Raw genomic sequence first — 14,273 nt, forward strand, 5'->3', positions numbered from 1 at the left:
ATTCTCAAGAGTCCCAATGTTGACTTACATTATTTGTATCATGATCTAACTTAAAGGAAACATGCAATAAAAATTGGTGTAAGTCCATGTGTTTTCAACTCATATACAACAATGAAACAAAAATGAAGTTGAACAAAACCAGTAAAATTAAAAGTAACACTATCTGAATATGAAAGAGGACATTATTTCATTGACATTCAACCTCTGCTTACAATGTGAATACACTGCTAGCTACTATAACTCCCATAACCTTGATTGCATTGCCCAAGATGTTTTTTCTTCAAACTACCATGATACCTTACCTTAAATAGATTTGTAACTTCTTTTGGCTTTTACTTAGGGTGAAACCATTATTTGCCTATTAATTTCACTGCATAACCTTGATTGTATTGCCCAAGATAGTTTTTCTTTGAACTATCATTATACCTTACCTTAAACAGATTTATAACTTCTTTTGGCTTTTACTTAGGGTGAAATCATTATTTACCTATTAATTTCACTCTTTTAGCTCATCAGTCTGCCAAAAACAGGTACTATAGTACTCATGAGGCTAACACCATCATAAGTTACAATGCATAGATAAGCACTGAAATTTTATGGCAGAACTTGGACATAGTATAGTTATCTAGTCCATCTAGAATATAACTAACTTTGACTATCACCTAAATAAGACAGACTTTTACAAATCCTTACAAAGAATGTGTCAACTCCTGAAAATATGATCATGGACCTCCAGATTCTTGAGATTCTAGTTTGTGAAAATTGCACCATACACTAAGCTGAACAGCTTTATTTTATTTGAACCTGAGTTCACCAGAAAGCATTCCTTCTTCCTCCTCAGATTCTAGATCCCCTTTCCTCATCCTAAATTAAACAAATATTTTCAAAGTGTGGTTTGCCAACTACTCGTGGTACCTTGGATGATTGTTGATGATATATCAACAAGAATTTTTAATTTTAATATTTTTGTGTTTATGTTAATTTGCATTCAGAAAAGGCATAGGTAGTACAGCAGTCCTGTGATTTCAAAGATGCAATTGCTCTCGAGTGAGGCCAGACTTTAAAAAGTGAATCCTTTCAAAGCCACTTTAAAAAGAAGTGTTAATTAGATAAAAATAGAGATGGTACTTGAATGTGGGAAAATCATGGAGATGATAAAAGTGGAAATTTTCTCTTCTAGCGAAATACATGGTAACAGAATTCCTTCTCTTCTCTTTCTTACTTTGTAATGATGAATCATACAATTATACAAATTTGGTTGATATTTCCTTCTGTTTCTTACCTCCTAAAACATCCTACTTTTACCTAGCTACACATTGTTGTCAGTGACACTTTGGTCAAATTGGTTATTGACTGCAAGCAAGTGGGTGAGAAGGCAATAAATGCATCAGCTAATATCACATCAGATGGTGTAGAAGTACTAGGGAAAATGGTTCGATCAAGAGGACCAGATGGAAACTCTGCACCGGTAAGTAAATAAACACATGAAGCTGTGTTACTGTTAAGGGAGAGAAATTCTTTTAAGTACATTAGCTATTTTCCAGGGGAAAGGTTTTACAAAAAGGTGAATGGATAAATGGATGGATGGATGGATGGATGGATGGATGGATGGATGGATGAATAGATAATGGCCTCTTTAAAAGAATTAAGACATGTACATTCAAAGCTTGTGGTAGTATGCTTCCGCTGTATTATATGGAGTATACATTAGGATTTAGGCTAGTTTATTTTCTAAATGCATTTTAAAATTTGAATGGTAAAATATTCATCACATGGTTTGGGGCATAAATGGTTTTTAGAAAAGAATTACAACTGTAAGTGAACCTCATTTATATAAGCAAATACAAATCCACACAAAATTAGTGAATATTACACACAGGAAATTGACATAAGCCTCTTATTTGGGTTAGATTTGGGCATTTTAAAACTAGGTTTTTGCTATCAATAATGTAAAGTTTACCCTTTAATTATTAGTGATTAAGTACCATACCATTCTAAGATAATATATTTTTTTACCTTACAACATGGAATTTAAATCTGGAAGACTTCCAGTTGGCAAAGAAATCACATTCCCATCACTCATTACCCACAAGAAAAGAATAGTGCACACAGTTTTTTGTGTTAATACTGTTCATTCACAGCTAATTAGCAGCATTGTCTAATTTGAGTCATTCTGTAATTAGTGAGGCATTTTATTCTTGTAAACAATCCCAACTATTCTAATCTATACCTCTCTTATGTAATAGAACAATCAAGATAATTATAGATTACTATTGTCTCCCACTTTCATAGATCTGTAGAATTAGCCAGTTATACAAGAGCTGGTAGTTCTCAAAGACTTTGAAAGCTGAAGATCACCTTGTAAAAATGAAATCCTATACTATGTCAAATAAATAAAACAGGCCCATGGTTCTAATTCCACTGCCATTCACTTAGTACACAGGAAATAGTCCGAGTGAGAGAGTGATTTACTTTGGAGCACTTTGCTATTTTGCAGCATTTATCTTTGTGGTAACAGTAGAAGTGAATGGTAGCAGTGTGCCCCCTTATGTATAGGGGTACATTGATACTTTCAGACCTTGATAGGTAGATGATGCTAAGTAGTTTAACATCATCTTAGTTGAAGGATCTTTAAAAGTTCTTTCGTTTCTACTTTGCTTTGGAGAATTATGGATTAGATGTTTGGAAAGAGAATGTAAAAGCTTTGGAAGGCTCTCTTGTTCTCAGTTACAGTAAGAGACTTTTGGGAATGTTTACATGATTTTGAAAAGTCGTCTCCTCCTAATGTGTGGCATTTCATGGTAACTAAAACATACACCATCTTCTGCTTAATGGAAGATACTTCTATGATAGTACATAAAGGAATTTATAAAAACACAGAATTATCAAACTAAGAATATCTTGTATGGATAAATGGATATATAGATGGATACTTAGATGATGAATGAATAGACTCTAATTTAAGAAAGAGAAACCAGGCCTTGCGTGGTACCTCACGCCTGTAATTTCAGCACTTTGGGAGGCCGAGGTGGGTGGATCACGAGGTCAGGAGATCGAGACCATCCTGCTAACATGGTAAAAACCCCGTCTCTACTAAAAATACAAAAAAATAGCCAGGTGTGGTGGCATGTGACTGTAGTCCCACCTACTCGGGAGGCTGAGGCAGGAGAATTGCTTGAACCCGGGAGTTGGAGGTTGCAGTGAGCCAAGATCGCGCCACTGTACTCCAGCCTGGGCGACAGCGCAAGACTCAATCTCAAAAAAACAAAACAAACATCAACAACAACAAAAAAAAAAACAAAGAGAAACCCTTCTAGGTATATGAGATTCTGGGTCCAGATCACATAATACTATTATTAATATTTTCTTAATTTTAGAAATAACGAATATAAAATTCCTGAAAGTTAGTAGGTGTTCACTGAAGAGTAACTATTATTATTGAAGAAAGTCAAAAACACATTCTCCATCCTCCATCCCACCTTTTCTAGACTTCTAGCACTTGATTATTGATAGTCACATACCATTTTATTTCTCTTTCATTTATCTACATTTCACTCCTCTAACCAGATTATAAATGCCTCAAAATAGAAACCATGTCATTGTCTTTGTTTAAAACCACCCTACATCACAGTGTCTAATCAATACTGATGAACAGAGTAAGTTCTCAAGAAACATTTGATAGAAATTAAATAGAATGTTGTCTGTTTCAAATTGTATTATATCTTTTCTAAAAATTTTGTTTTGCATATATTCCATGTGTGATGTTGACAATAGTCCAATAATATATATTGTACCCTCTCCTAATTATTTTATAATTATAATATATTTCACAATGATAGTTGTATAATTGTATTTTAAACTATACTGTATGTAATAATTATGCTCCAAATATATGACCAACTAAATATCAACTAATTTCTTTCTGAAAGTAAAAATGCCTGCAAGTTTCAGGCCTACTGATGATCAATCTTTACTTTTAGCAATGAGAAAAATGGAATTAAACAGAGCACTCTCTGTGGTTACTTCCAACTAGTAGTAGACAAAGGAGAATTATAAAAGTCAATAATTAAAGAGTTCTTTGTAAGGCTAGTAGGAAAAAAGTCATAGCATTTGTTGAATCTAGAAGTCTGCAAAGGATTACTAACTAGATTTTCAGTCTGCCCACTTACTGAAGAATTTGGTTATATTGAAATGAATGTATTAGGTTAGATCTCAAGAATGTGATTGGAAACTCAGAGTTGCTTTTTGAGGGATATTACTTAATCATTTCAGTACAAGGTAAGAGAAGTCTCAGTTTTCAATTTTAAATTTAGAAATCACAGACTGCCAGTCTAACCTTGATATACATTTGTACTCTACTATCCTGCAAAAGGGAATGTGTGTTGTGCAAATTCTCAATTATTCTAGGAGTAATTATTATATGAGAGAGATTAGTAACTTATAGGTCTCCATTCCCTGCCAAATCCAACAATTATTCAATATATGCCAGATGGTGGAAGAGTCTAAAGATTTAGTCTTTAAAGAAAATATATTCTTTATAAACCATAATTGAGTGGAAGATAGATTAATGCATTTAAGGATATAGTAACTACTCGATAGAAATTACATTCTTAATAAAATCAACTGGTGTTCAGCAATGCAAGATTGTATAGGCAGTAACAGTCTCTACTGAGGCTAACCTAACAAGCAGGCTTAACTTAGCTGTCTAAATACATGTGGAATGAAATTTAACAACTGTGCTTCTCCTTTCCAAACTTTTTTCTCCTAAGAAGTTTCTCCTGCATTTTCTGGTACCTAATGAAATGATTCTAGAAAAGTTTTGAGCTTCTGGCATACAATCATATTTCTTAGTGCCTTTTTTGTACCTTTGCAAATCTAATACTTAGGTAATTATCCAACTGGTATGTTTAGCTCCCTGCTGTTCAAATAACAGAGACGTATGAGTTATGCCATGGAGTTGCCTGTCATTTTAACCACTGAGTTACAGCTTTTATATATAAATCAATAGTAGACTAGGTGATGATTCTACAAACACTTGTTTGAAAACAAGTGTTGTTAAATTGCTAAAAAGTATAGTATATTTTCACATGCATTATCTATTTTAAGCTTTTAAAATTATAATGATAGCTAATAGTTATTACTTCTCTGCTAGGAGCTAGGCAGTGTGTACTTTCCTGGGATTATTTCGTTTAATCCTGTAATAATCCTTGAAAGAGATACTTATGTCTTCTCTACTCTGTAGATAGAGAAACTGAGACTTTAAGAAGCTAGGGTCAGGTCCCCTTTCGAAAAGTGAGAGTAGTGAAATAAGAGACTGTATCCAACTTCCATAAGGTCATCTGCCTCTCATTCCAGTGCTTATTCCATTAGGACAGACTCTGATAATTAGAGAATAAAGGCAGAGAAGGGAGTTTGGTTTGTACCAGAGACTATGCCCTATCTGTTCATTGACAGGTTCAAAGATTTACTATTATTTGAATTACAGCCTTGAGAGCAAAGTAATCAAAACTACCCCCCAAGTGTGTCTATACCTGAGAATTCTAATTAATACCAATGAGTGCAATAGTTATGAATTTTTATTTTCTAATTTAATCAGCGCCTTCGTGGTTTCCCTTAAATTCAATACATTGATTGAGAACAAGTTAAAAACAATCAGTTCAATAGTTGACAAGTGGTAAATGCACAATCTTAGTTTTGTGATGGCGTCAATAAAAGTTAGACATCAAATTACAAACAGAAAATGGTTTAGTTCCTCTGTACTCTTTCACCAGTGTTCTTGTGCAGTTAAAGCTCTCTAAATATTTATATAAATTCAGGCACAGCTTTACTTCAAGTTATAAATTTATTTATAGTATGTTAGAAAAAATTTCAGAGAATAAAATTTGGCACTGAGTGGAAAATGGAGCTAGAGGTACATTTTAATTCCCATTCACAGATCAAAATGACTCAACTTATTTTCATGCTAACATTTGACCCCAAGTGACTTGCCTTTTGTGCTAAACCAGACAAAAAATGTCTAACAATGAAAAATGAACATTCCTAATTGGCTAAGTATTCCTGTGGAAGAGTTTATGAAAAGTGAAAGTGGGAGGTTTTGTGTCTCTTCCTCTTTTTTTTTTTTTAAGCAAAGATATATCTTTTATAATTTTCAGTTAGTTACAAAACAGTTACAAAAGTAAAAGAGGGCTGCTTCTCGCATTAGCTCGCTGAAGTATTGTTTATTTTGAGCCATACTATCTTGCATTTTAAGGTACTCAAATATGAGATCTTTTGACATACCATCTTGTATTGTCTCCTGTATAATTTGCACAAATATGTATGTCATTGCTTTTGGAATAAAAGCCAGAGGCTTTTTTTTCTCTTTCAGTCAATCCCCTGAAATGTGCCTTGGAAAAAAAAGTCCCTAAATAAAGGCTGAGGAATCTAAACTATTACAAGTGCAAACAATTATGAATAAATTTGTTGTACTCACAAAAGCTGCTGACATCATTTAACTTGCAAAAGAATAGACAGCCCACGTAACATTCCTGAAATTATAATATTGGCTTCATTCAGTACTTAGTAAGCATTCAACCCCTGGAATAAATAAATTGAGCTCCTAAGAGTCCCAATAACTTCATAAGGCAGAAGTCTAGCCAAAGGTTTGTAGACATTAGACTGTTATAGGTGGTTAGGTAGTAGATGTTTATTTGAAAAACTTCGAGAAATCCTGATATATACTGAGGCTTGTGAAAGGCCTTTGCTTTAAGTAAGTCTTTCCATTCGTGAAAATGTTTTTGCTCTGAGGGCTCTACTCAGAAATGGAAAATTTCTTAATGGATAAATGATTTGCAGACTTAGCTGAATCTATGCAATGCTGTCATAATGGGACCTATTTAATAAATGTCCCCAGACAAAATGGCATTGTAAGATTACATTGGGCTATCTGCATTTTAAAAGTTAGATCAAGGATCAGTTTACTGGGAAAATAAACCACAAGAAAATGGTGCATACCATTTAAATCTCAAACACAACTAAGCCTTCAACATGTGGTTACATTATTTAAACTTTTTCTTCCCCGGTTCTATTCCACAGAATGGACTTTGTTATGATCATACCCCATAGCGGCAATCTGAAGATTTAATGATATATGCAAAGTGCTTAGGATAGTATCGGGCACATAGTAACATTCATTTCTGCAAATGTTTGTTGCTATTGTTGTTATTTGCTAAGACTTTTCTGAATCAAAACATTTCATAGATATTATTACTGTGGAAACAAACTACTATTATATTTCTGTCTCAATACTGTCACTGTCATTTTGATTCTACTTTTTTGGCCTTTGTATTATATGTACACCTTCTCTTTAAATCAATTTTGAGAAAGCTAATATTTATTATTTATAGCAGCTATGTTCCAGGCACTGTTCTAAATATTTCCTCTATACTAACTCATTTAATCCTCATAACCACATGAATAGCTACTACTATTATGCTCACTTTACAGATGAGAAAACTGAGCCTCCAAGACATTAAATAATTTGTTCAAAGTGACTCAGTCTGTCAGTGGAGGAGTCAGAGATGACACCCAGGCAGTCTAGCTCCATACTTGCAGAATCCCTATGATCTTTGAAATATTTGTTGTTATTGTTGTTGTAATTGTTTATGAAAATAAACTATAATGTCTTTTCCCAAATGTTTTAATTCTATTAGGTGGTGCAAAAGTAATTGTAGTTTTTGACATTACTTTTGCACCAACCTAATAAAAACTTAATTTTTTATTGGACATAATTTTTTTGTTTGATTGCCTTGGATGGTCTCAGTTATACTCTTGGATGATGGAGGAGAACCTTAAACCACCTAGAAAAAACAGCAGTGAGCCATGCACATATTTCTGCAAACAGCTCAATAGATGTATATAGGATCAAAAAAATAAGATGCTTTGACTTATGGATTTGCTTTGAAAATTCAGGGGTTACTTCATTGATCAGTTGGAATGAATGTTTGCAATAAGGCATCGTTACTTGAGTATAATGACAGAAAGCCCGATTTCATTTGTTTACTATCAGAACAAGTTCTTTTGTGATAGTGCCTGCATTTTTAATAACATATTTCAGTAGTACTGTATACTTGGGCATTATCATTTTTCTAGAAGATGTTTGACGAAGGATGGGTAGTACTATTTGGGAGAAAATAAGGAAGGCACCAGGAATTTCCAGGCTTTGCTGAAAACACCACTTGCTGAAAGCAAGATTCCAGATTTAAAATGACAACAATTTCATCCTTCTCCCCGATCAGTAATAGAGCACACACTTAATATTTGAAAATAATGTAGGAAGAAATATAGTAAAAATGATTGAGTCGTTAGGCTACTGTTAGCCCTTAATGATGTTATAATTATGTTTCTGTATATTTCAACATGTATATTGACTTGTCACCAACATACATGAGTGGAGCAAGCCTGTCTAAATATTTATGGCATGGTCAATGGCGTAAATAAAAATACACATAGCTTACATTCTCACAATACTGATTGTGAAGCTGTCATGACATTTACCACATTGTGTACAGTATTTATGTGCTCCTCTCTCACTCCCTGTAAGTTCTTCTAGGTCAGGACTATGATTTTTTAAAAAAATGTTTGTATCCTAAAAGTCTACATAGTATCTGGCTCACATTATGTACTGAAGAAAACGTTGCTGAGTCTATGTACAAAGGAATGAAGTGAGAATTAATTCAATAAGCCTTCCTGAGTGCTTTTTATCTACCACATATTATGATAGGTGACCTAAGGATGAGTTTGGAAATGTAAATAATTGTATTGTGTAGTGGGAGGTGTGCTATAGAGGAGGCACATGGAGTGTTGTTTGATGACAGTCATTTGGGAGCAGCTGTGATGATGGGCTTTGTAAGGAAGACTTTAACAGAGGAGCTAAGCTTACTCTAGGTAGAAATGAGAGGGGAAGTTGTGATAAGTAAGAGGATTTAGATGGTGGATGAAAAATTGTAGACAAAACTTTAGATCACTGTGTGTTTGAGGAAAAGAATTAGTTTGACATTATTGGAGTTACTTTTAAATTTACTTACTGTCATGTATTATTAATGTATTGGTATTCTGTTATATAATACATAACATAAAATCTGTTATATAATACATAACATAAAATTATAACGATAATTTATTTATTTTTTATTGAATGACAATTTTCTTTTTAAATCATAGTTCCAGTTACAGATGTTTGATATTGTTTGTTCCACATCATGGGCCAATACAGACAAATGCTGTGAACTTCCAGGCCTGGTAAGCATTCTTCCTTCATTTCTATTGATTTTTTTTATTGTATTTAATTTTCTGGAAATGAGGAGCTATTTCTCAACATTCATATCATAGGCAACTCATTGAGATGATAAAATTAGAAAGAGATTAATAAGGAGGCGTGTGTGAAATTAACACAATTTCTCCTGCATGACCTCGGATCACATACACTGTGAACAGCACAACTCAGAGTGCTCCATTTATACATAGTCCAGATGTTCCCAGATTCCGTGGCTCATGAAACTCTTATTGTCTCAACTTTTTTCTTGCACCCCTAAGCCAAAAGAAACACCTTACGGTTCCATTTATGAAATAATAGGCCCAAACATCTTACTAAATATTTATGTCCTAACAACTCAGTAGCCGTGTAAAATAATAATGCACATACATAGAAAGAAAAAAAGGATATTTATATTTTATTCTTAAATGACTGAAATAGCTTACTGATGGGCTGTGTGTGCATACCTGAGCCCTGCAGTATTTCTCGTATCTTGGAATCATATTGGCCATTGCCATCCTCACTTCTTTTTCTACATTGTTTTTTTTCATAGTACTTACCTTTCATCACGGCAGCTATATTTGTAAATTAGGGCGTCATCCAAAAAAGTTGCAAAATCTAATGTTGAAACTGCAGACCACCTTGAGCTCATCATTCACACGAAGTCCAGTGGGTGCTGAATATTGCTGTGCTTCTCTTAAATTTTTAAAACATTCACAGGACCCATGTGAGTTTAATATAATGTTCCCAGACTTCTTGGTGCACAATTTTAGAACCGTAGTCATAATCTACATAACCTGTATGCAATTCTACTAGAAAACTAAAAATTTGAAAGTTATTTATACCAAGTGATGGTATAAATATTTATGTCCTAACAACTCAGTAGCCCATATAAAATATAATACACATAAATTGGAAGAAAAAATGATATTTATGTCTTATTCCTAAATAACCATAATTTCTCACTGATGGGATGTGTGTATACCCATATATATATAAACACGAATAAACAGATTTATATCTTAGGAACCTAGGACAAGTGAGCTGGCATGGATGACCCTGTCATGGTTAGATAGTAGTCATGTCTTAATAATTAAAGCTGGAATTCTCCAGAGCATGGGGAACCCTTCATGAAGTCTGTGAGATTTGACCTTATAACTGTATTAGTCTGTTCTCATGTTGCTAATAAAGACATACCCAAGACTGGGTAATTTATAAAGGAAGATTTAGAGACTCACAGTTTTGTACAGCTGGAGAGGCCTCAGGAAACTTACAAACATGGTGGAAGGGGAAGCAAACACTTCCTTCTTCACAAGGTGGCAGCAAGGAGAAGTGCAGAGCAAACGTGGGGGAAAAGCCCCTTATAAAACTGTCAGATCTCATGAGAATGTGTTCACTATCACAAGAACAGCATGGAGGTAACCGCCCCTGTGATTCATTCCTGGCTTACATTATGCACTGAAGAAAAAGTTACTGAGTTGAAAAAGTCACTCCACTGGGTCCTACCTGTGATACATGGGGATTATGGGAACTATATCAAGATGAGATTTGGGTGGGGACACAGCCAATCTATCAGTAAGACTTACTATATCAAGAAGCCAAACCATATCACTAAGACTTATCACCTCACAACATCTATTGCAAGCACCAAATTCATGGCAGTCTGTATTTGAGAAGGAAGCAACTTATTATTTCTTCACCAAAATAAGTTTCTAGTAAACCCGGGAAGAAATTAAATTAGCGACACCTTGATGTTATGCGAAAGGGCAGGTAAATGGGAAATTGGCAGCAGAAACACTCAGAATCTTCTGTTGTATCAAGCAAAGATGTGATCACCACTTTTTCTGGGAAGGACCCTTCTTGTTCCTTTTCTTTTTACTTGTCTCATTGAAGAGGCATAAATTCCATAGTAAAAGACACGGTGCAGTAACAGTCAGCAGCACTGGCAAAACCATCACTGAGTCTCTGGCTACAGGTGGCCTGTAATTAGCCTTATTTTGGGATCTTTCAGAATGCTTAAGTTTATGTTTCACTCTAGCTGGCTAGATTTCAGGCCAGATGTATTCACAGGGGGTTTGAATTGAAATCTTCTACTGTTGTCCAACATTTAGAGAAAAGTATACACACCATGTAACAGGCCATTTGCTTAACCTTTCTTGGGTTTCTGTTGTGAATGTTGTAGAGACTTAGATTATTTTCAGTTTGGCAATTTATCTGTCATCTGTGCTCTATTTGGCTCTAATTTTATTTTCCCCCAAAGTCTTAAATAATGACTAATTTTTTCTCTATCCAAAGGGACTAATGAACTCCATGAAGTTCTATAGTATCTTATCCCAGTGCTGAGCTCATTTTGGCTGCTGTTCTAAATGGGATATTTATAAATTGTTCAATAGCTGTTAGCAGGTGCTCTGTCTTCCTCTACAGATTCCAGTAACTCATTCAGATATATTCAGCCTTCCATTAATAATCTATTTTGTAATGTCACATGATAACAATATTCCCTTAGAGAGAAGAAAAATGTTCTCCTATTCCAGAGCCTTAGATCTACACTGTGATGTTTTTCTTACTTTCAACCACAGAATGTGAGCAGTTGTGGAAACTGTCATAGGGAATTAATGATGAGTTTAAACATTGATTTTGTTTTTCTTTGTTTTAGTACTGATATAGTTGTTTTGATTGAGTACTCCAACAAGTTTTCTTTTATCCTTTGAAACAGAAAAATTATTATAGCATAAAAAAGTTTTCAAGACCTTTAGTTCACAGAGTACTATTACTCCAACCAACAGAATTAAATAGTAATCAAGAATTTTTTTTTGCACTCACTTCTGATTGTCTTTCCTCACCTGGATTCCCAAGCTGGTTTTAGCAACACCCATTGATAATAGTGATTATCAGTGACCAGGAGGTACCCATTCATTTTTCTTTACAGAAAATATTTTGCAATCAGGAGTGAATATTCTCTGCCTTTGTAATGTGCACTTGAAAGTCTAAAAATATCTTAAATCAAACTGTTTTCTTTGAGCCAATAAAGCCATTTGTATAAACTGGTTGTGCTTTTTTTGTTTCTTTTCAGAGAGATGATGAGTCTTGCCCAGACCTTCCTCATTCTTGCTCCTGTACTGAAACCAATGAAGTGGCTCTGGGACCAGCGGGCCCACCAGTAAGTCTTGCTGAGTTCAGCCTTAAATGTTCTTTAATAATATTAATAGCTATCACTTGTGTGTGTCTAATATGTGTTGTCTACTATACTAAATGGCTATTACTCACTTAATTGTAGTAATACAGTGAGACACAGAGATGTTAAGTAACTTGATTAAAGAACACAGCTTGGAGGAGCTGGGCTTCAAATCCCAGTCTCCATGACTCCTAGAGATGATGCTCCTCACCACTGTGCCATACGATGTCTCATACTGGTCTATACTCAAAATCTTCCCTTAAAGCTACTATGGTTAATTTTCAGTGTGAATATTTCAAACCAGGACTTTACTTGTACCTGTAAGATTTGCATACACCTGCTTTGTCCACTTTCTCTCTCTTTCTTTTACCTTAGGTTCAGGGGTAGATGCGAAGGTTTGTTATATAGATAGGTAAACTCATGTCATGAGGATTTGTTGTACAGATTATTTCATCACCCAAGTACCAAGTCTAGTACTCAGTAGCTATTTTTCTGATCCTTTCTCTCCTTCCATCCTCCACCCTCAAGTAGGAGGTCCCTGTGTCTGTTGTTCCCTTCCTTGTGTCCATGAGTTCTTATCATTTAGCTCCCACTTATAAGTGAAATCATGTGGTATTTGGTTTTCTGTTTCTGTGTTAGTTTCCTAAGGATAATGGCCTCCTGCTCCATACATGTTACCACGAAAGACGTGATCTTGATCTTTTTTATAGCTGCATAATATCCCATGATGTATATGTACCACATTTTCTTTATCTGTCACTGATGGGCATTTAGGTTGATTTCATGTCTTTGCTATTGTGAATGCTGCTACAGTGAGCATTCGTGTGTATGTGTCTTTATGATAGAATGGTTTATATTCCTTTGGGTATATACCCAGTAATGGGATTGCTGGGTTGAATGGTTGTTCTGTTTGTAGCTCTTTGAGGGATCGCCACACTGCTTTTCACAATAGTTGAACTAATTTACACTCCCACCAACAGTGTATAAGTGTTCCCTTTTCTCCACAACCTTGCCCGCATGAATGATTTTTTTATGTTTTAAAAATAGGCATTCTGACTGCTGTGAGATGGTATTTTATTGTGATTTTGATTTTCATTTCTCTCATGATCAGTGATATTGAGCTTTTTTTCATATGCTTTTTGGCCACTTGTATGTCTTCTTTTGAAAAGTGTCTGTTTATGTCCTTTGCTCACTTTTTAATGGGATCGTTTGGGTTTTTTCTTATAAATTTGTATAAATTCCTAATAGAGGCTGGATATTAGACCTTTGTTAGATGCACAGTTTGCAAAAATTTTCTTCCATTCTGTAGATTGTCTGTTTACTCTGTTGATAGTTACTTTCGCTGTGCAGAAACTCCTTAGTATAATTAGAGCCCATTTGTCAATTTTTGCTTTTGTTGTGATTGCTTTTGGTGTCTTCTTCGTCATGAAATCTTTACTCATGCCTATGTCCTGAATGGTATTGCCTAGGTTGTCTTCCAGAGTTTTTATAGTTGTGGGTTTTACATTTAAGTCTTTAGTCCATCTTGAGTTAGTTTTTGTATGTGGTATAAGGAAGGGATCCAGTTTCAATCTTCTGTGTATGGCTAGCCAGTTATCCCAGTACCATTTATTGAATAGGGAGTCCTTTCCCCGTTGCTTGTTTTTGTCAGCTCTGTTGAAAATCAGATGGTCATAGGTGTGTGGTCTTATTTTTGGGTTCTGTATTCTATTCCACTGGTCTATGTGTCTGTTCTTGTGCCAGTACCATGCTGTTTTGCTTACCATAACCCTATATATAGTTTGAAGTTGCATAACATGATGCTCC

General features: G+C 34.7%; 1 protein-coding gene across 3 annotated transcripts in view; it reads left to right on the plus strand.

Annotated features, from left to right (window-relative positions):
• The window catches only part of COL14A1 (collagen type XIV alpha 1 chain), a 251,894-nt gene that overhangs the window by 164,681 nt on the left and 72,940 nt on the right, over window positions 1-14,273 (plus strand). For all 3 annotated transcript variants that reach the window (XM_008001445.3, XM_008001446.3, XM_008001447.3), the window contains exons 34-36: window positions 1,310-1,468; window positions 9,202-9,279; window positions 12,366-12,452. In XM_008001445.3, coding sequence (XP_007999636.3) covers window positions 1,310-1,468; window positions 9,202-9,279; window positions 12,366-12,452 — 324 coding nt within the window. The remainder of the gene's footprint in view (window positions 1-1,309; window positions 1,469-9,201; window positions 9,280-12,365; window positions 12,453-14,273) is intronic.

The sequence above is a fragment of the Chlorocebus sabaeus genome, chromosome 8 (assembly GCF_047675955.1).
Source record: "Chlorocebus sabaeus isolate Y175 chromosome 8, mChlSab1.0.hap1, whole genome shotgun sequence".
Classification (NCBI taxonomy): domain Eukaryota; kingdom Metazoa; phylum Chordata; class Mammalia; order Primates; family Cercopithecidae; genus Chlorocebus; species Chlorocebus sabaeus.